This window comes from Mustela erminea, chromosome 7 (assembly GCF_009829155.1).
Source record: "Mustela erminea isolate mMusErm1 chromosome 7, mMusErm1.Pri, whole genome shotgun sequence".
NCBI classification, from domain to species: domain Eukaryota; kingdom Metazoa; phylum Chordata; class Mammalia; order Carnivora; family Mustelidae; genus Mustela; species Mustela erminea.
The window spans coordinates 11729657-11752581 of NC_045620.1; the positions used below are offsets into that span (position 1 = coordinate 11729657).

A 22925-nucleotide genomic window follows, 5' to 3' on the forward strand; every position below is an offset into this window, starting at 1 on the left:
AGTAGGCTGCACACCTAGTACGGAGCCCAACTTGGGCATTGATCTCAGGACTCGATCTTAGGGTCCTAAGATCATGACCTGAGCTGAAATCAAGAGTTGGAGTCCCACGTGCCCCAAGGGGGATAATTTTAGAAGGTATCTTTAGGGGCACCTGGGCGCCTCAGTTCGTTAAGCATCTGCCTTCAGTTTGGGTTGTGATCCCAGGGTCCTGGGGTCAAACCCATGCCTGGCTCCCTGCCCCACAAGGGGCCTGCTTCTCCCTCTCACTTTGCCTGCTGCTCCCCCTGCTTGGGCTCTCTCTCTCAAATAAATAAAATATTTTTTTAAAAAGGTATCTTTAAGTTGGTTTACTTACAGTTAATGCATGTGACCATAAAAATTTAAAAGTTAAACATTTTGGTGGATGTCACTGCATATTTAAGTAAATACATGCATCTATTTAACAGAAGTGGGGTGATACTGTATGGTAACCACTTTTTTTCACAGAACTGCTTATCATGAATATACTGTCATGCCTGTTACTTATAATTCCTGGGAGGACGCAGACTCAGCTGGCATCTGAGCACTTTTTAATGGCTACAGAGTGTTAGAAAATAGGTAGTGAAGAACACTGTTGTAGTTAAATCTTTGTGCAAGTCTGAGACTGTTTTTATGAGCCACGGACCTGGAGTGGAAATGCATGGCAGTGTAGATGGCCCCATTCCCCACTAGAAAGATGGTATCATTTTCGACCTCTGCCAACAGCGTGTGAGCATTGTGTTTGCCCCCGGCCTGCCAGGGTTGGAAATTATAATCTTAAGGAAATTGTTCGTTTTGCTGTTGACGGTTTGTAGGGCATGTGATTGTGTGTTGGATCAATTCATGTTCTCTAGAACTTGGATAATAAAGACAGCAGTTTCTGTCTACAAGGCAGATACAGTCAGGTCCCTTGACGATAGGCATCGTGCTAGGCCCTGAGGGAAAAAACCACAGCCGTATCACTTCCCTGGTGGGGTTTCATTGAACAGCTGACAAATGTTAACATTAGAATCATCAGGGTGCAGTGAGTGCTAGGGTGGGAAGTAGCAAGTATTATGAGAGTGTCAGATGTCTTATTTATTTATTTATTATTTGAGAGAGAGAGAGAGAGAGAGAGAGCGTGCTCACATAAATCAGAGGGGCACAGAGAGAGGGAAAGAGCATTTCAAGTGGACTCTGTGCTGAGTGTAGAGTCCAATGTGGGGCTCTATCCTGTGACCCCGAGATCATGACCTAAGCTGAAACCAGGAGTCAGTCACCTAACGGACTACACCACCCAGGCACCCCAGATGTCTCTTTTAAATTGGAGTGACAGTGATGTGTTCAGAGACGTTCTCTCTGAGGAAGCGGCATTGAAGCAGAGACCAGACAGAAGCAGAAGAATGGCAGCAGCCTGTGTAAAGGTCTTGCGTTAGGAATATGCTTTTTGGTTTTTGTTTGTTCTTAAATCTAAGGTTTATGGTAATAAGGAATGACTTATTCAGTGTGTGAGCTGCTAGGATCAAGATGGCTAATACAGTATTTGTAATAGACAAAACAGGAGCTAGCTTCGTGTCGGCAGGGCGTGGTGGATCTGTACACATAGGCATGAAAGGAGGCCCACGCTCTCAGGGTGGGAAGGGGATTAAGAACCTTAGAGCTGTAATTTTGTAGATAGTGTGATCCTGTTTGTGTTTAAGTCAGTAGAAGTGCCTTCTGTGTGTATGTATGTGTGCCTGTGTGTATGTTTGGTTGCACATAGTTTCTGTCTTGAAGGCTGCATCAAGTTTTAAAAGTAGTTTCTCTTGGTGGTGGTGGTAGGAGACAGACTTCAAAAAAAAAATTGTACCTTTTTTAAAAAAATAGTACTTGTGTAAAAATAAATACACATAGCTCTTCTGGTTTTGAGTCTTATGTTCATTTGGGCCAGGGACGTATTTAGGTGGGGCTTAAACTAAAATTGAAAATTGGAGACTTTGATTTTTATTGTTCTTCCTGGTCTGTTGGACCCAATTTTCATTTTTGAGCTGTGTGACTTGTATTCTTTTCTGGAGATCTTACAGAGAACAAAGAGAGAAAGCATACGTACTTTTTAAAGTAGAATAAAATCCATTCTGTCTTAAACACTGACCACGTAGGTCCTTTGGACACTTTTGTAAATCTTCACCTTAGGGAATCTAAGTTTTCCTTTGTCTTGAGTGAGGCCTGCCGCTGTTTGTCCTCCTACGTATCATTTCAGCACTCTTCGTCGTCCATTCCTACCCATGCTGAGCAAGACTCAGATGCAAGGACATGGAGAGATGCCGCCGCACCGGGCTGGCCGCCGCGGCAGGGAGACACTCCTCACTGCATCGCCATTGCTGTGCCTGCTGCACTGCCCGCTGCGGCGCCTCCTTCCCAGAAGATGCTCAAGACCGGAGACCCCATCTTTTTCCTGTGCTCTTAGCTTTCCTTGAACTCAGGTGTGAAGGCAGAATTTTTCTTTGCCTCTAATGGCAAAAGGAAGAAAGATGACCGAGGAAGACCTTCCCATTATTAGACAAGTGAGAACGTGCCCTAGACTCCAGTGGTGATGGTGGGTTCGAGAGTTTAAGCAAATCTCAGACTGTGAATCTTCAGACGGCATCTTAGATAAGCTCTCCCAAACGGAAGGATCGGCAAGTGGACAGTATATTTTTATGATGTATGAAAAGGAGATGTGTATTCTCTTCTGCCATTCAATAGAAAGGACATTGTCACACATTATTTTGTGACAAGAATCGGGAACATCCTGTTTTGACTTTTTAAAAAGTATGTGTAACAGCATTCTTTCAATTTTTGTGATATTTGGCCACCAGAATTTATTTCTCACCACTTACTGTCCACAAAATAAGTGGACAAATGCAAAAGGAGGTGTGTGTACAAAGGTCATTGGGAGGAGATAGATGTTAAGACCATGAAAAAACTCATTAGATCCTCCTTTGAGGGTTCACAGATCTAAAAATGAAAGCATTTTTTAGTTAGGGAGCAAAGAAGATAGCTGGTCTCTCTTTGATACAGTCATGAGTCAGTTTCACAAGTAGTGTGTTCTGATGATACCACTACCAGAAGAGTCAGAAGTCATGATAAGCTAGAACTCACTGGGATTGGAAAATGGCATTGCTGCAAGTGGGGTGTGCTCTAGGTTCAGACGTGCTGGGTGATGAGCCATTAGCTGCATTTAAAGGACTGTGCCCATTTGGGGTACATAAATGCCTTCCAGACTACAAACCTAGAATAGAAACTTGGCTTTGCTATTTTAATTTCTTCTTCTTTTTCTTCTTCTTCTTCTTTGTACATTTATTTATTTATTTTACAGAGAACAAGTCGGGGTGTGAGGTGGGGGAGGGCAGAGGGAGAGAGAAAATCTCAGACTCCCTGCCCAGTGCAGTGCCCAATGTGGGCCTCTGTCCCTTGACCTGAGATCATGACCTGAGCCAGATTCAGAAGCCTTGTCCCTAACTGACTGAGCCACCCAGGTGTCCTGTTCCACCCAGGTGCCCTGCTGTTTTAATTTCTTGTTAAAATCTCTAAGGAAAAGATTCTTGTCCTTTTATTCTGTATATTATTTGTAGAATCACTAAATATAGAAAAATAAAGAGTCTGTTGGAGCCAGATAGTAAATGGTGAGATGACTATTTTTTTCTGGCATGCTGAGGGTTAAGCATGGTTCAGAGTGTTTTTTTCTTTTCTTAATGTTGCCTAGATTTTATTGCTGAACCATACATTATGGAATTGATGTTAACAGTAATTCCCACTTCATGAAGGTAAGACTAAGGCCCACTACACTTTCCCCATTTTACTGGGAATGCTATTTGTGGATTTGTTTTTGACTCATTTTGCTGCTTTTTCATTGCAACATGTTGTTCACTCCAGATAATATCAAAATTATGTAAAAAGAGCAGCATATTCTCACTTCCAAGTAAATGTATATCTTTGTTTCTTGTTTTGCATTTTTATTTTACTGGCCGCTTTGTCCCTATTGAAATCCCTTGAGAAACAATGGCTTAGAGCAGTGAATCTCCACTCTGTTGTAAAATCAGCTGGAGTCTTGGGGGGGGGGGGAGTATAAATAGAATGAATCTTTAAGCCCTACCTGAAAAAAATGTAAGTTCCTTCATCTGGAGTAGGAATCTAGTGAGCGTCTGTCTGTCTTTGCGGAGCCCCCAAGGGGTCCTGCTGCTGCTGCGGTTAAGAAACACTGGCTTACAGTTCAGGTTTGTGCGGTGGATTGTTGTTTTCCATCAGGCTTATGTGGAAGCTCAGTGTATAAAATAGGAGAGTAGCATTTGATTAGTATAAACTTCCAAGTTTGAATTTTATAATATTTGGGAAGGTAATCATAGTGATAATGATATATGTGAATTTTCAGAACACAGAATCATACCATATATTGTTTTCAGCCTTGAAAAAAACATGGCTGAGCGCAATATACCCATTTAAAAACCATGAGTAAGTCTATCGTGGAAAGGAGAGTGCGAGGAGCTTCATTGTTTTCCTTAAAAAAATTAAGATTTCATGTCAGTAGTTCTTAATGTTGGGACATTTGTTCAATCCAGCACAGTTGCCTGTTACATTATTATTATTATTTTTAAAGACTTTATTTATTTATTTGACAGAGATCACAAGTAGGCAGAGAGGCAGGCAGAGTGAGAGGAGGAAGCAGGCTCCTTGCTGAGCAGAGAGCCCGATGAGGGCCTTGATCCCAGGACTCTGGGGTCATGACCCGAGCCGAAGGCAGAGGCTTTAACCCACTGAGCCACCCAGGCGCCCCTGCCTGTTACATTATTTATCTTTTCTTTAACTTCTCTGAATGTTTGAAATAAGTCGTAATTAAAAGCGAAAACTAATTGGGCTGGTAAAATGAACAACAGATTTGAAAATCGGAGTACACGCACGGTGGCTGAAGTCTTATTTTAGCCTCAGCACCCAGTTTATTTCCAGTTTTTGTTCTGGTTTCATGAACAGTTACTCAGCATCCGAGTGCAACCTTTGTTTTAACAGCTTATCTGCTTAAAAACCTCTGGATATCCTTCGAGTAAACAGCTGTCCAAAACCTGAATTGTGCACAAAAATGACCCAACTTGTTAGCATAAGTTAATGTGTTGACAGTCTCTAGTGTGTTAATATTTGGTACGGGACATACTTTTTTTAGTTGCTTTTCAAAGATAAACATAAAGGTTGCCATTATAACCATTCTTGAAGTGCACAGTTCTGCGGCCCTGAATGTATTCTCAGTGATGCACAGCTGTCACTACTGCTCATTTCTAGAACTTTTTTTTATCATCTCACGTTGAAACTCTGTGTGCCTTAAACAGTAACTTTCCCTCCATCCCCCACACCCTGGAACATCTCTTCTTCTTCTGTCTCTGTGCGCTTGCCCATTCTAGATACCTAATATAAGTGGATATTCATCTTTTGTTGTCAGGCTTATTTCATTTATCATGTTTTCAAGGTCCGTCCATGTTGTAACATGTGTCAGCATTTCCTTTCTTTTTAAGGCTGAGTAATACTCCGTTGTGGGACCGTTCCACGTTTTGTGTATCCATTCATCTGTTGTTGGATGTTGGGTTGTTTTCACTTTTTGGCTACTTGAATAATGCTGCTAGAAACATAGGCGTCCCAATACCTATTTGTATCCCTACTTTTAGTTCTTTCGAGTACGTATCTGCTCATGTAATTGCTGGATTATTCTGTAAATCTATGTTTAACTTTTTGAGGAACCACCACAGTTTTGCACAGAGGCTGGGCCATTTTATATTCCCACTGGGAATGCCCTAGGATCCCCACTGCTCCATCGACTCGCTAATAACACTTGCTGTTTTCTGCGGCCGTACTTAAGGAGGGGGGTGCAGAGTGGTGTCTCATTGTGGTTTTGACTTGCATTTCCCTAATGACGAATGATGCTGAGCTCATGTACTCATTGGCTTTCTTCATGTACTCGTTTCTGCCTTCTTCAGAAAATGTTTATTCAAGTCCTTTCCCAACATTTTCAAACTGGATTGTTTGTCGTTGGGTTGTTGGTATATTCTGGATATTAATTTTTCATCAGATCTATGATTTGCACCTACTTTCTCCTATCTGGGGGTCGTCTTTACTTTCTTGAGAGTGTCTTTAGATGCACAAAAGTGTTTGATTTTGATACAATTCATTTTATCGCCTTTTTCTTTTGTTGCCTGTTTTCTGTCTGCTATCCAAGACGTCACTGCCACATCCAGCGTCATGAAGCTTTTTCTTGATATTTTCTTCCAAGAGTTTTATGATTTTAGTCCTTATGTTAGGCCTTCATCCATTTTGAGCTAATTTTTATATATGGTGTAAGGTGGTTTTTTTAAATTTTGTTTTTGTTGTTTGCATATGGAAATCCATTTTTCTAAGCACCATTTGTTGAAATACTAAAATACAGGGTGGTTTTTTTGTTTGCTTGTTTTAAGTTTAAAACTTGTTTAAAAAATAAATTTTAAATCAAACCTCCACGGAGCTCTAAGTCATCTTGCTTGAAGATTTCTGGCTTTAAAGATGTTCTTATAAAAAGTCAGGCCCTCTTTCTGCTTACGATTTAAACAAGAATAAAAGTATCTTTAAGTTAATAAAGACACCAGAAATGCTATGCAAATAGTTCTGACCAGGCAGAGGGCGAAGTAGAACCCAACTGGAAAGAGAATGCCACCATCATGGCGGGAGAGATAAGTAGAGAGTGTTTGGGATGAATTCACTGGTTTAGGATTATATTCTTGATGGTATTAATATTTTCAACTTAAGAGGCTTTCTTTTTTCATTATAGTGTGAATAATTGATCCATTGAGGTGTAAGATCTATCTGATGAAGGTATAGAAATGCACAACCAATAAAATCCTGGATAGTTCTGCATTTTGCCTATTCTGCAGTTTTAGCCATGGGTTCTTTCAGAAAGTTCTAGTTTTGGAAATAGGATTTTACAAATTCTTTGATAAAAGAATCGCAATAATATGAAGAAAAATGCAGCTCTCTTGCCACGATTTGCGGCGGCGGGGGGGGGGGGGGGGGGGGGGGCGGCGGCATTGCTATTCCTGAACTCATCTGGATTCTTGTTTTCGCTGCCGCCCTAGAGAGTGCAGTTCACAGCTTGCACCGAGGAGCACTCCGCCCTCCCTCATCCCAGCCCGGGCTGGAGGACTGTAAATGAACCTTGTTAGAGAGTCTCAGCCTTTGTTGAGCAGACTTGATTAGTTTGCAGTTGCATTTTTTTTAAAGATTTTATTTATTTATTTGAGAGAGAGAGAGAGCATGAGAGGGGAGAAGGTCAGAGGGAGGAGCAGACTCCCCTTGGACCTGGGAGCCCGATGCGGGACTTGATCCCAGGACTCCAGGATCATGACCTTAGCCGGAGGCAGTTGCTTAACCAACTGAGCCACCCAGGCGCCCTGCACTTGCATTTTTGCCAGCAGCAGTGAGGATAAGGTTTTGTACACAATTTCCTAATTTCCATCGCATCCTTTTTTTTTTTTTTTTTTTCCTTTTAAAAAGTGGGTTTCCAGGGACTTATGTCCAAATGAGAAACCTGCATGCTTAGATGGAGAGACTTCTATTTGAACTTGTCATGTCCTACACAGCTGTCTGTATTCTGACATTTTCCAAAATGTGGCTTGCCAGGCCTCAAGGAAGGCTTTGGGAGTCGCCACTCTTCCTGAGCAGCTGTGGGCAAGTGTGGTTGGACCACAGTGAGGCTGATTCATACCCCCAAGTCTGTTAGGTATGGGGTTGTTTACGGTGAATCTACGAGGTACCAGCTGACCCAAGTGTGAAATAATACTTTTTTTTTTTTTTTAAACCTTTAAATTCACTGCCACATGGCACACAGGTGGTCTCGCTCCCTGGGGTAGTGCTCACTTCGTGAAGCCATGGTTCAGTGCTTAAGGTTTATCATAGCTGGGATGTTGACAGTTTTTCATAAGGATTAACTACTAAACAGTTATTTTTTCTTTAGGTGAATGGAAGAGAATCAGAAGAAGAAAATCTCAATAAATCGGAAATAAGTCAAGTGTTTGAGATTGCACTTAAACGGAACTTGCCTGTGAATTTTGAGGTAAGCTTGCTTCAGATGTAGGACTCTACTGTAAAATACTGTTGGCATTCATCATTGGGATGATTTTTATCCTAAATAACATTGGGATTTTCATCACAAACCTGTGAACCTTCAGGTTTAAGACTCAGATTTTATATTTAGCAAAGCAGTATTCTCTTCTTCAGGGCTGCAGTCCCTGGATGGTCCTGTAGGTCTGCGAGCCTCCTAGCCTTCCAGCATGGTTTTGAAGAAGATTGTGTTTGTGTTCTCATGTGTTTTCTGGAGAGGGTCCATTATTCTCATAAAACTCTCAAAGACTCTGTTACCCCCAAAACGTTCATCTTCTTTAGTCCCTAGGAATTGCCGGAGGTAACAGGGCATCAGTTTCGTCCTTGTCCAGCATTTGCCCTATAAGTCACCTCTCTAATAACTTCATTTCGTGTTGGAGACCTTACAGTCTTAAAAACCATAACTAATGGGTTGTTAGTTCAAAGTGGAAAACAAAGATACATTTAGTACGTGTTTCCTTCAAAGACCCAGTGGGTCCAGTTACATGGGGCAGGTGAGGGAAGTTAGTAAGTTTTGCGTAATGGTCTGACACATGGCGAATTCTTTGCAGATCCTTTTGGTTTCCACACTTGGTTATGCAAGGTTGTGTTTCAGTGTACATGCAGATATCTTTATCAATTCTTTGGTCTTTCAGAGGTGGTTTTTTTTATTTGTTTTTTTTTTTTTTTTTGAGAGAGAGTGAGGGAGGGCGGGGACAGTGGGCGAGGGGCGGAGAGAGAAGGAGAAAGGGAGAGAATCTTGTGGAGCCTGATCTCATGACCCTGAGGTCATGACCTGGGCTGAAATCAAGAGTTGGATGCCTAGGGGCACCTGGGTGGCTCAGTCTGTTGAGCGGCTGCCTTCAGCTCAAGTCGTGATCTCAGGGTCCTGGGATTAAGCCCCACGTGGGACTCCCTGCTCAGTAGGGATCCTGCCACTCCCTCTTCCATTCCCACTGCTTATGGTCTCTCTCTCTCTGCGCTCTCTCTCTCTCAGATAAATAAATAAAATCTTAAAAAAAAAAAAAAAAGCATCTGCCTTTGGCTCAAGTCATGATCCTGGGATCCTGGAGCCTAGGATTGGGCTCCCTGCTCAGCGGGGAATCTGCTGCTCCCTCTCCCTCTGCTGCTCTGCCCCCAACTCATGCTCTTTCTTTCTCTTTCTGTCTCAAATAAAAAATCTTTGGGGAAAAAAAAAAACGCCTAACTGATTATGCCCCCCAGGTGCCCAGGTCTTTCAGAGTTCTTAAGACTCTATGTTTAGTCTTCCAGAATGCTTTATGCTTCTACTTTGTTACCTAGGCAAATGTAATTTGAGGTGGAGCATTTATTTAGAACAGTTTTAAGTCCTCCATAAATTTCTTTTGGCCTGTTTATTTTTTTAAAAGGTCCCCCTGTGGGGCACCTGGTTGGCTCAGTCAGTTAAAAAGTCCCCCTGAAGTTTATTATCCTGTAAAACACCAATTTCGTAGCATTTTTGCAGTTAAAAGTGACCCCCAGACTTCATGGATTTATACATTATAAAATGTCTACCTGCCCTTATTAACGTGCTGGTGCCCTGAACTGGCTCCTGGGTTCAGTCCTTAATCCGTCCGCTGCGTGCTGCTAGTTTCTGGTCTGTAGCTGCCAGTGCTTCCCTGCCTGCCATGGGGCACAGGTGGGGTGGGTCATTACACGTCCATCACGGGGCCACGCTCCATCCCCCAACACCCATCCCTGTCCCACCCTGGCAGACGGGACCAGGTTTATACTGTCCCCTCCTCCCAGAGGGCAGAGCCCTGGCCAGGCTAGGGCTGTATCTTCTCAGCTGGCTCTGCATCCCTTGCACCCCTTCCCCTTCTGTCTGGACTGAGGAGGGAGGCAGCGAGATAGGAGTTGCTAGGTGGGAACTTCATCTCAAAAACCACAAGGTGTCTTCCTGGGTACCTGTTGCAGGAAAGGGAAGAAGAATCCTTTTCTTCTCGTGCTGAGGGATTGGTGTAGAGCATGAGAAAGGATTTTTCGAGGTTGGAGGGGTGCCAAGATGGTGGGAGTGGGAGGTGCCTGGCTTCCAGGGTCACCTCAGGGTTACAGAGCTGACTGCTGGCACCAGGGTCCTGGAAAGCTTGCCACCTGTTCCTACTAGTTGTTGCCCTGAGAGTCACAGAGTTTTCTGGAACCTCAGTGAAGGAATGCCATTTTGATTTTGCTCTGTGGGATTTGGAGACCAGATTCTTCTGTCCCACTTCCACTTTGTTTAGATTTCGGATTTGGGTTTCAAACTTGTGTTCAGGAACACAGAGCAGGAAATTCGTCACATAAAGGAAGTTTTGGGAGCGCCCTCTGGTGGGTGAATATCTTTAAGGTAATCATTTAGGACGGTCCAGTTTGTGCCTTGGTGGTGGCCTTGAGTTTGTTAACGTGAGTACTTACGTGAAATAGCTCATCTATCAAAGGGTCATATTACTTCCATTATGAGCTTGAGCGGGGGCTTTTATTTTTCCTCCCACAGTTCTGTCTCTGGCACCTGGAAGATTACCTGGCACATAGTGGGTCCTCAGGAAATGTTTGTTGAATAAATGAATGGAAGTTACTTATTTTTTTACTGAATTTTTTTAAAGAGGCAGTCTGTTCCTTTCATAAAAAAGGGAAGATTCTGGCTTTCTGTTTTTGTTTTTTTTTTTAAAGAGGCAGTCCTGAATTTTTTTAATAGTAAAGTCCATCACATAGAAATCTGGATTAGAAGTGTTTAATGGGAGAAGACAGGAGCCTTTCCTGTGGTTCTGCAGAAAGAATGTATATAGCTTGACTTTTGATAAAATACATACTTTTAGTTTAAAAATGTGATGGTGCAGATTGGTAAGGTCACCGAGAGGCGGTTGTGATGCGTAAGCGACCTTGCACTAAATCCACCGTAGGTGGAAAGCCACGTTTAGATCGGCAGGGCTGTGATACAAGTAGAGGATGGGCTCCTCTCCCAGAGGCCGGATGGAGCTGTGAGTGTGCAGAAACCAGGCTGTCAGGGTGGGGAGTGGCGTGTGAGTGGCGCCAGGAGCCCCATGGTCCACGTGTGGGGGCCCGAGTCAGCCGGGGCCTCTTTCTGTGGGGGGCAGAGAAGGCTGCTCTCCCAGGGGCCACTGGTTCTCACCTGGGGAGCACAGCACTGCTGTCTTGGGGGTTGTTTGGTTTTCCTAGCCATTTTTTGAGTATTTTATTTTGAAAAATTTCAGACTTCCAGAAAGTTGGAAGAATAGGACAGTGAATTTCTCCTTCGGTGAGATTTACTAGTGATTAACGTTTTACATTTGCTTTTTCTCTCTGTGAATGCACATAGTATTTTCTGTCTCTTCTTACCCCTGCTGGGTCATTTGAGGCTAAGCAGCAGGTATGGGGATTTCTAGTATTTCAGCATGTATCTTTTGAGGACAGGACATTAAATAAGCACAACTTAATGATCAAATACAGGAAATTGAGCATCACTAATTCTCATGTACATCCTGTATCTGTCCCTCTTCTGTCCTTTATGGCCCATAGTGTCTCGATCTCATCCTGCATCTGGGAGAGGCATCTCTGCGCTCTCCTTCGTCTGTAACAGTTTGTAGCCTCTTTGGATATTTTTTAAAGGTACTACAATTTGTAGAATGGTCCTCAGTGTGGTCTGATCGTTTCCTCATGATTAGTTTCAGATGATGCAATTTTTCCCTCAGGAAACTGCAGAAGAGGTGTGGGTTCTTCTGGGCATCACACGAGGGGATCCCCCCTACCCCCGCCATGTGAGTGACGTTTGTTTTGTTGGCTTACCCCAGAGCTTCACCTAAAGGAGACTTTCTTTCTCTTTGCAGTTAACACATATGCTGCCAGGAGATGTTTGAAGGTTATGCTCTGAGAGATTTCCCCAGCAATTCTCGTAGTCATTGATAATTCTTCCCAGCATCAGTCACTACTGGTGCATTTTCTGCCTTTCCGAACTGACATTCCACAGGAAATACCCCACCTCCGTACATTACTTTTTATTAGCAGTTAAATTTTATTAAATTTTTATTAATTTTTATTAGCGTAGGTCCACAGCTTCTTTTTGTATTCAGAGTGTTACTTCGTTATTGTCGTTCATGGGGCGCTGCGCCTGACTGACTTAGCCGGTCAGTCTTGGTCTGGAGTTCAAGTCCCATCTTATGTAGAGCTTACATTAGAAAACAAAGGAAAGGAAAAGAATCATGGTTCTCTTATTACTGTCATTCATTTTTATATTCAGATTGCCATTCAGCTGACTCCTGTGTCCTTTGCTGTTACCCCTGTGGGGATGTTTTTTGGGAGGGGGTAGTTTTTTTGTGTGTGTGTGTTTTTTTAATTTGTTTTTTTTTTAAAGATTTTATTTATTATTTACTGGACAGACAGAGATCACAAGTAGGCAGAGAGGCAGGCAGAGAGAGAGGAGGAAGCAGGCTACCCGCTGAGCAGAGAGCCTGACTTGGGGCTCGATCCCAGATCCCGGGACCCTGAGATCATGACCTGAGCCGAAGGCAGAGGCTTCAACCCACTGAGCCACCCAGGTGCCCCGGGAGGGGGTAGTTTTTTTGAGGTATAATGTACATGCAGTAAAACCCACCCTGTTCGGGTCTATGATTTGATGCGTTTTGATGAGTGTGTTCAGTGGTGGAACCACCAGTGTCAAGACCTAGAAGCTCTTTCACCCCCTCAGGTTGCCCTGAGGCCCTTTGCAGCCAGTCCTTTCCTCCATCCGCAGCCTCGGGCAACCACCGATGCAGTTTCTGCCCCTGCAGTTTTTCTCTTTCCAGAACATTACATAAATGGAATTACAGAGTTTATTGCCTTTCGTCTGGCTTCTTTAACTTAATGTAATGCAGGGATGCAGGTGGTGAGTTGGCCATGTTGAGCAGAGCAGTAGTTCCTGTCTTTTTCTTTAAGATTTTATTTATTTGAGAGAGAGAGAGAGTGTGAGTGAGAGAGAGAGAAAGCACAGGTGGGGAGGGGGGCAGAAGGAGAAGCAGACTCCCCACTGAGCAAAGAGTCCGACAGGGGGGACTGGGGCGACTGGGGCTCGATCCCAGGACCCTGAGGTCATGACCTGAGCTGAAACCACCAGCTGGGGCCTAACTGCCTGAGCTGCCTGAGCTGCCCAGGTGCCCCAAGCGTCTTCGATGTGCGGCTTTACCATCTGTACACCCGCTCTCCGGGAGCGTCTGTTCACATCTGCAGTTTTTTTACGGAGTTGTTCCGTTACTGAGTTTTGAGGGTTATTTATATATTCTGAATACAGTCCTTTCATCAGATCTGTATTTTCTAAATATTTGCTCCCATTTTGTGGCTTATTTTTTCATTTTTAAATAGTATCTTTCAAAGAGCAGAGAGAGTTCAGGGGGGTTGAATTTGCCTAATTTTTCTGTTTCGTGGTTGTTGGATTAACCTAGGACACCTTTGTCTCATGTAGTTCAGTCTACTTTTCTTTTTTTTTCTCCTAGAAGCTTTATGATTTCATTTTGAGTCACAGTTTTTATATATGCTGTGAGGTGGGTTTTTTCCTCTTCTGTGTGTGTCCCTCATCCCTGTTCGCTCGCTTCTCACCTCCCCTCTTCAGATGTTGATTGACCTTCTTACTTCCTGGTACAATGAAATGTTTTAGCCTTACCTTTACTTTTAACTTTCCGGGCTCAAGTTTTGGCACCAGTAGAAATGGAAATTCTAACAGAAGTAGCCTTAGCCAGACCTGCAGGAGCCCTGGTTGCCCCTCCCTGAGAGCAGCGTGCGGAGACCACAATGGGACACCAGGCATGCTTGTTGCTGCTGGAGGGTCACTGCTTCTAGGCCTTGTAGGCAGGTAGCATTGGAAAATATCTGTATTTTCAGAATTAGCGGTTTATACCTCTGATTTCTTTTTTTTTTTTTTTTGTTAAGATTTTATTTATTTATTTGACAGACAGAGATCACAAGTAGGCAGAGAGGCAGGCAGAGAGTGAGAGAGGAGGAAGCAGGCTCCCCGCGGAGCAGAGAGCCCGACGCGGGGCTCGATCCCAGGACCCTGGGATCATGACCTGAGCCGAAGGCAGAGGCTTTAACCCACTGAGCCACCCAGGCGCCCCTATACCTCTGATTTCAATCTAGCTTCACAAGACTCTTTGTCTCTGTTCCTAATTCCATGCTTAGACTTCCTACTGTCCTGTCTGTTGAGATATGCTTCCGATGCAGGAAAATAGGCATGTCTTCAGGGCACAGCCCATTTAAGCCCATAGTTCACCACCCAGGTCCAGATCTAGAGCATTCCCATAACGTGCAGCAGTCCCTGGGCCTCTTCCAAGTTAACAGCCACCCAGAGGAAGCTGTTTTCTAAAACCACTATAGCTTTGTTTTTTTTATTCTTAGAGCTCACATAAATAGAATGATATAATATGGATTGTTTAGTGTCAAGTCTCTAATCCTCAGCAGAGTGTGTGTGAGTCTCCTCCATGTGTGTCAGGAGCTAATTGGTGTGTGATGTTTCACCGTATGAATGTAAAGCTGAGCTTTATCCATTGTCCTGTTGATGGACATGCAAGTTGTTTCCACTTTGGAAACTAATAAAAATTGTCAAGCTGGGGGTGCCTAGGTGGCTCAGTTGGTTAAGCAGCAGCCTTTGGCTTGGGTCATGATCTCACAGTCCTGGGATGCGATTGAGCCCCACGTCGGGCTCCCTGCTCAGAGGGAATCTGCTGCTCCTTCTGCCCCTCCCCACTTCTCATGCATGCGCCTGCTCTCTCTTTCTCTCTCTCTCTAATAAATAAATAAAATCTTTTTTCCTTTTTTAAAGATTTTATTTATTTATTTGACAGGCAGAGATCACAAGTAGGCAGAGAGGCAGGCAGAGAGAGAGGAGGAAGCAGGCTTCCCTCTGGGCAGAGAGCCTGAGGCGGGGCTCAATCCCAGGACCCTGGGACCTGAGCTGAAGGCAGAGGCTTTAACCCACTGAGCCACCCACGTGCCCCAATAAAATATTTTTTTAAAAAAATTGTCAAGCTGTTTCCCAAAGTGATTGTATTAGTTTATACTCTGGCCAGTTCCACATCCTTGGCAACACTTGATACTGTCAGTTTTAATTTTAGCCATTTTGGGGTATTGTATATATTGCAGTATTTCGTTGTAGTTTCAATTTGCATTTCCTTGATGACAAATAATGATTTTTTTTTAATATGCTTATTGGTCATTTAGAGATCCAGTTTGGTAAAGTACCTGTTCAAGTCTTCTTTTAATTGGGTAGTTGACTTACAGGGGTTCTTTCAGTATTCTGGATAAAAACCCTCAGATACATATATTGCGAGTATTCTCCTCTGTTCTGTAGACTCCCTGTCTTTTCTAATTGTTGTCTTCTGATGAGAGCAATTTTTAATTACGTGGAGCTCCAATTTTGTTTTCATAAAGAAAACAACTTGTGTTTTCAAGAGCTCTTTGCCACATGCATACTCTGGGCCTGTTCCTCTTATGTTTTCTTTTCTTTTCTTTTTTTTTTTTCCTGATGATTCCAAATTAGTACCTCTTCAGAACTTTTTTTTTCCCCCTAAGATTTTATTTATTTATTTCAGAGAGAGTGAGGGAGAGAGTGCATGAGAGGGGGTAGGGTCAAAGGAGGAAGCAGACTTCCCACTGAGCAGGGAGCCCGATGTGGAACTTGATGCAGGACTCCATCTGATCCCGGGACTCCAGGATCATGACCTGAGCCGAAGGCAGCCCCACAGCTGGCCGAGCCAGCCAGGCTCCCCACTCTTGTGTTTCTTCTGAGAGCACTAGAGTTTGGCTTTCACATTGAGTTCTGTATTCTGGCTCTAGTTACCTGCTGTTTGTGGTGGAGTTTGAGGCTGTGGTTAAGCTTTTCTTCCACGTGTGTAGCTAGTACTTTTTTTTCTTTTTTTAAGACTTTGGGTTTAAAAAAAAAAGTCTTTTGATGCGCTTTGATGTGTTTGCCAGAAATCACAAGAGCAAATGTGTGCGGGTCTGTTTCTGCATTCTGTTCTGATATAGCGCTCTCTTTGTTCACCTTGAAGCAGTGTCGTGAGGGCATCGTTGCTATAACTTTATAGGAAGTCTTGAACTCTGGTAGTGTAAGTCCTTGTAGTTGTTCAGGCGTGTCCTAGCTAACCTAAGTTGGGTTCAATTTTTATTTTCCTTCTGTGTGATCTAGTAAGAACTTTACTTAGGTTTCTGTTCATATTCAGTTTTAGTATTTTTTCCCATTTTTTTTATTTTTATATTTTTGATATGTAAAACCCTAAATGCTTCTAAAAGTCAAAACTATACAAAAAGAGGGGCGCCTGGGTGGCTCAGTGGGTTAAAGCCTCTGCCTTCGGCTCAGGTCATGATCTCAGGTCCTGGGATCGAGCCCCGCATCGGGCTCTCTGCTCAGCAGGGAGCCTGCTTCCTCCTCTCTCTCTGCCTGCCTCTCTGCCCGCTTATGATCTCTCTCTCTGTGTCAAATAAATAAATAAAATCTTAAAAAAAAAAACTATACAAAAAGATACATTCAAAAGCATTATCTTGTCCCTGCTCTACCCCTCCCTCCCACATGCTGTAGGGAACTAATTCTCTCGGTTTCTGCTTCATCCATTCTGTGTTTCATTTTGCAAAAATAAGCATATAAACAAACACGTGTGTGTCTATATGTGTGGATATATTTAAATCTTTTTTAACACAGAAGTTAGGGTACTGTATAAACTCTTACAGCTTGCTTTTTTTTTTTTTTTTTAAACTTAATATGTATTGGAAATCACTGTCTGTGCTTAGAAATTCTCATTCTTCTTCATAGCTGCATAGCATAGCATTTAACAAGCTCAGGCTTGGCTGGAGGCTCAGAGCAATATTAAACTTGAACTCTCTGTGTTGCAATTATTTCTGGACTTCGCTGGGGCAGCTTTCTTTCTGCCGTTTGCAGTGGATACCCCAGAATCAGGACACTCTGTGACTGGGGAGACAGGAACCATTCTGGGAGGGAGGAGGCAGAACTTGTTTCCCTCCTTTTTTTCTTCTTTTTCTTTTTCTTTTTTTTTTTTTAAAGATTTTATTTATTTATTTGACAGAGTTCACAAGTAGGCAGAGAGAGAGAGGAAGAGAAGCAGGCTCCCCGCTGAGCAGAGAGCCCGATGCGGGGCTCGATCCCAGGACCCTGATCTCATGACCTGAGCTGAAGGCAGAAGCTTTAACCCACTGAGCCACCCAGGCGCCCCAATTTCCCTCTTTACTCCATGCAAACTGTGTGAGGGACCAACCAGACCTGAGAACATGAACCAGTCTGAAAAAGAAGGAAGAAGGGAAGAAAAGCATCCAGGATTATCACTGTTTCCCTTTGCTGACCTTTATGCTGCCTGCATTGGTCAGGTCTTGTCCGTAACTCCCCCTTCCTTGTGGCTCCTGGGAGGTAGGGCACTGAGCAGTGTGTTCTACCCCTGGCAGAGAGTGTCTGTCACGCTTTCACTCAGTCTTTCCCTCTGAAACAGGTTGCCCGGGAGAGTGGCCCCCCCCATATGAAGAGCTTTGTGACCAAGGTGTCAGTTGGGGAGTTTGTGGGGGAAGGTGAAGGGAAGAGCAAGAAGATTTCAAAGAAAAACGCTGCTATCGCCGTCCTGGAGGAGCTGAAGAAGCTGCCGCCGCTGCCTGCGGTCGAGCGAGTGAAGCCCAGAATCAAAAAGAAAACAAAATCCATAGTCAGGGTAAGAACATCTCGATCAAAGAGGGTCTTTCCGTTGCCTTTAGATGAGGGGTTGGGGAGGGGGTGGGGGAAGACATGTTAAAAGGCTCACTAGGTTGCTGACCTTAGTGACAGGATGGCCGTTGACGTGCCACCTGCCGGCCTGGTGCGGGGACCACCTCGGTTAGTTCCTCCCCGGAGCCCCTCGTTAGGCAAAGATGCGGATGTCGAGCGGGATCGGCGGACGCGCCTGCAGCTGTGCGCGTGTCCGCATGAGGGGCTGATCACGGGAGCCGCGTGCATCGCAGTGCCTTTTGCAGAGGCTGGCGAAAGTGTCTCCCTCCGTCTCCCTCCGCGCTGCATTGCTCCCTCAGCTGGGAGCGTGAAGCAGATTTGCAGGAGGAAAGGCGTCTGGGGGCAGGTGTAGGAGTGAGACACTTCACCAAATACCTCCTTATTCTTTGGGATTTTTTAAGCCATGTCAGTGGACCTGTCAAAGCGCCCTGCTCCCTCAGCTAGAGAAGGTTCAGGAGTCCATTTGGGCATGTTGAGGAATATTAGGGTCTGTTCTGTTACGATTGTCTGTATACAGTTGTCATCCTTGAACAGCACGGCGGTTAGGGTTGCTGATCCCCACCCCCACCCCACAGTGGAAAGCCTGGATTTGACTTTTGACTCTGGAGACACTTAACCACTGACAGCCTACTGTTGACCAGAAGCTTTACCATTAAGAGAAACAATTAACGTTTTATGTATTATATATTGTATTATATGCATGTGTGTATTAAATGCTGTATTTGCACATAAAGTAATCTGGACGAAAACAAACATTAAGGAGGTCATAAGGAAGAGAAGATACACTTACCATAGTGTACTGTAGTTACCGGAAAAAATCACTTCTAGGTGGACCTGCACGGTTCCGAGCTCTGTTGTGCGGGGGCCAGCTGTAGTTTCATGCTGTCAAGACCCCGTGCCCAGGGGTGAGCACACTATATACCCCTGCAGCTTCTTTTTTCTCTAAGTAGATCCCAGAAACCACCCCACACTAGTCGGGGGCTGAGGGTTCCTTGGTGCTAAAGGTGGCCACTGGGAAGGAACTGTGGGATTCTTAGGTTCTTTCCACATGGTGTCAGCTTGAGGTTTTGTGGTTTTTTTGTATGTGTGCTTTTTAAAATAGTTTTTGGATCTTGAGTCCTTGTTAAGAAAGCTGGGGACCATCTTACATAACACAACTTTGGGGGCAATTTTAGGAATAGTGTTCTGTTTTTTTTTCTCTCCTCATTGTCAAGTTGAAGTTTACTGTTAAAAAGCAGACCTTTCCGGGTTGCTTGCCCACCCGTAGTGGGATATTGATGTTGGTTTGCCAGGAGAACTTTTTAATGTCCCCACAGAGCAATCCTAGAAAATCATTAAGCATCTTTTAATTTTAAGAAGGTTTAAAAAAAGGTCTTATTAATTCTGGGCACTTAAAGGACCAACATAAAGGGAATGTTGTGTCGCGTCCTGATGTCTGCACTGGAAAGGTCCTCTCTGCGGCTAACACGGCACATGGTTTCTGCATTCACTGTTCTCAGCTACAGAGCAGCACAGACAGCGGCCCGGGGATGAACCCCATCAGCAGACTGGCCCAGATCCAGCAGGCGAAAAAGGAGAAGGAGCCAGAGTACATGCTCCTCACGGAGCGAGGCCTCCCACGCCGCAGAGAGTTTGTGATGCAGGTGGGTCGGGGTGGGTGGTGGGTGGCCTTTCTGTGACCGTGTCCCCACCGCAGCTGGACGAGGTCCACGGGCCGCGTGCTTTCCTGAGGAGGCCGGGTGCAGTAACTTGGCCCAGCGGGCCCTGCTCTCCGCCATCGGACGTTCAGAATATTGAGACCACGTTGCTTGTAGTAATTTGATGCCTTACGACGTGTCCTTGCGTGCGCACCACGCGTGCGGCGGAGTCGGCAGGTGGGCGCTCGGACCGCGTCCTGGGTCACGAGTGCTGGGGTGTGGGACTGTGGGTGAACATTTTCTTCATCACGTCTCCTTGAAGGTTTGTATTGTTCTTTTCAGAAGGTAAGTGTTGTAAGTTCTGTCAGAGGCTCTGTTCCTGTTCCTCCTAATCCGTGCGGAGAGTCTGGAGTCTAGGATTGGTCCTCCTTCCACTGGGATTGTGCGTCGGATTAGCGCCGAGTGTTTTCCTTGTGTTTATGAGACGGTCCCTCCATGGGCAGCCTACTCTGTGATTTGAATTTAATGGTGTTTTCTGGTCATCAAGCCAGTACTTAACTCTGGTGTAGCAGTTCACGACTTGGGAAGCACCGCCACTTAGCTGGGTGTGTTCTGCCTCCCCCGTCAGAAGGCGAGAAAAGTCATGGTTCTTCCAGGCTACAAGGGAAGATGGCAGCGTGCTGAGAGGGCCAGGAATTTGGCCAAAATCAAAGCTGCTAGATGGCAAGGCCAGGATTCAAGCCCAGAGCCCTCTTCACTGGCGAGGGAAGGTTCCCTGGGCTCTCAGTTGTGGGACATGGGGCTTTTTGGTCTGCTCTGTGATCAAGACTGGCTTGGAAAGGGATTGAAAACAGTGGTATGTGCTGGGAAGTGTGTAACACTCAGCTCTCGGCCGGGGAGGGGGGGGCGGGGGCGGTGCGGCTGGTGGGAAGTAGGGGGTTGTGTGTATAGATTGTACATGTATCAAATGCATAATGTTCTTTACTGTCCAGGTTCTCCGTCTGTCCCGTCAGCGCGGCGGTCACCGACAGAGTCAGGAAAGGAGAGTGCGCACAGCTGCGTGCTGCCGTCTGCCGCAGGCGGCGAGGCTGCGCGTGCCTTGGGCAGCGGAGCCGAGTTCTAGCAAGAGAATTGGCAGGGGTTTTTGTTTACATAAACAAGATGAAAGTGAAACAGAGACACATTGGCACTTCAGTTGTGAACAATGAGTGACTTGGTTGAATCAGATCATTTTCAAAGTTTGGATGAATGTTCCCATTTTTTCGTGCAGTTGCAGGGCCCTGGGTGCAGACAGGACACACTCGTAAGCTTCGTTTGCATCTCTGCCTCCGCCATTAACCTTTCCTCCGTGTCATAAGTCTAGAGGTGGCGACAGCCACCGAAGGCAGCATGCTGCTTGGTTGGTGTCTGCAGGTTTCTGGGGGGTAAATGCTCCCCTGTGGCAAAGCAGGCGGCCCCTGGCCGGGCGGCACACTCGGCGCTAGGAGCACGGACCCTCAGGAGCACAGATGAGTGTCAGCGCGAGGTGCCTTAGGAAGCGGGGAGGTTTTGGAACTCCCTGCTGTAGTCTGTTAAAGTCATTCTGAGCCGCTGTCGTCTTTTTTTTTTTTTTTAATGACTTTATTCATTTATTTGACAGAGATCACAAATAGGCAGAGGGGAGGGGGAAGCAGGCTCCCCGCTGAGTAGAGAGCCCAACGCAGGGCTCGATCCCAGGACCCTGAGATCATGACCTGAGCTAAAGGCAGAGGCTTAACACACTGAGCCACCCAGGAGCCCCTGTCATCTCCTTTTTACCAGCAGCTGTGGCGGACAGCAGCTCGAAGGTGCTGAGCATTTGTGGCGGCTGCCATGGGTGCCCCGGGAAGCTTCTGGCTGCGGATGGGTTCTTTTGCCCACACTCCGCTGCCTGACCCGTCTTCACTCAGAAGGCGTAAGCACTGGTCTGAGTCCGGACTTCCTCCTCCTGCAGGTGAAGGTGGGAAACCATACGGCGGAAGGAACAGGCACCAATAAGAAGGTGGCCAAACGCAATGCAGCCGAGAACATGCTGGAGATCCTTGGTTTCAAAGTCCCGCAGGCTCAGCCCACCAAGCCGGCCCTCAAATCAGAGGAGAAGGTGACTGCTCGGGGCTCTGTGTACTTGCTCTCTAATGGCAAGATGACCTCCTCGCCTCATCCTAGGGGACTCTGGCCGCCTCCAGGGCCAAGCTTCAGAGCAAGGCTTCATCCTCCTGGCAGGAAAAGCGCCCCGCCAGCGGCGCCCCAGCCGTTCGGAGCATTAGCACGTGGTCAGAAGGGGGGTTGCATGTCCGTGGCTCCGAGTGTGGTTCTGGGTTAAGTCGTTCTTGTTTCCCTATCTGTGTGGTCGGGGACGCTTTGCTGGAGGGCAGCTCCCTCCTTTCCACTTGGACGCGGGCGGGCGCCGTGGCTGCTGACGAACGGGCCTGCGCTGCCCTGGTGCTCTCCCAGTGAGGCTCGAGGGAGAGACCCGCCGGCCTCCGGCTTCTGCTAGCTGGGAAGCAGCCTGTGGGTTTTCTGGGACACCGACACAGTGTGATTGATGGAACGAAATTCGTAGTTTAGATTTGGGATTCTTCCTTCCTTTATGAATTGAACACTAGCCAAAAATTGCTGAGTTTGGTAAGCGGTGCCCTCAAGCAAGTCCTTGACTGAGCTTATTTGCGCTGAGAGGTCCTGGCGGGCCGTGGCCTCTGCTGTGGCTGTGGACATTCCTCAGAGAATCGGCACAGAGCCTGGACTTGGTGTTTGGGTTTTTCATTCCAGAATCTGGTAGAGGATTCGTAACATCCTTACCTTCTCAGAAAGGAAACCCATGTTGACAAAAAATTTTTTTCATCACAGTCCCCCCACCTGTTTAACTTTGGAAATGTCACGTTTTCTTTGAATTGGCTATTAGTTCCAGAAGAGTCTGTTTAGCTTCTGTCTAAAAGCTTCCTTCCCCACCTTGGGCTCCACCAGTCCAGCAGCTCTGGTTCCCTCTGGTTAAACGTTCCCCTGTCCTCCTGTGAGTGCCGAGCAGAGTCCGGCCCCCAGTTCAGGGGGATTGGTAGCCTCCTCTGGTGGAGGACAGGCCGAGGGGGCAGGAGTGGCTGGGGGGAGGGTCAGGAGGCTGCAGGGGGGTGAGGAGGGGGTGGGGGCGGGCTTCTCTGCTGATGACCTCTTCATATTTCAAATGGTTATAAACCAAAATTAATACTGGTTGGAGTGTGTATAGTTTCAGGGAGTAGGAACTAATTTTGCAACAGTTTGATTTACACTCATGGCCTTTTTTTATTTTTTATTTTTATTTTTTTTTTAAGACACCAGTAAAAAAACCAGGGGATGGAAGAAAAGTAACCTTTTTTGAACCTGGCTCTGGGGATGAAAATGGGACTAGTAAGTGTGATGTTCATACTGTCTTGATCTGAATGTGATTCTGGGCTTGGCGTGGTTCCTGG

At 45.6% G+C, this 22925-nt stretch overlaps 1 protein-coding gene across 11 annotated transcripts in view; it reads left to right on the plus strand.

Moving 5' to 3' along the window:
• STAU1 (staufen double-stranded RNA binding protein 1) overlaps positions 1-22925 on the plus strand; it is a 55729-nt gene that overhangs the window by 28681 nt on the left and 4123 nt on the right. For 8 of the 11 annotated variants that reach the window (XM_032350400.1, XM_032350394.1, XM_032350397.1 and 5 more), the window contains 5 exons: positions 7982-8080; positions 17544-17774; positions 19327-19470; positions 21437-21583; positions 22788-22863. In XM_032350400.1, the coding sequence (XP_032206291.1) occupies positions 7982-8080; positions 17544-17774; positions 19327-19470; positions 21437-21583; positions 22788-22863 (697 nt within the window). The remainder of the gene's footprint in view (positions 1-7981; positions 8081-17543; positions 17775-19326; positions 19471-21436; positions 21584-22787; positions 22864-22925) is intronic. The other 3 variants (XM_032350396.1, XM_032350398.1, XM_032350402.1) reach the window with 1 other exon arrangement.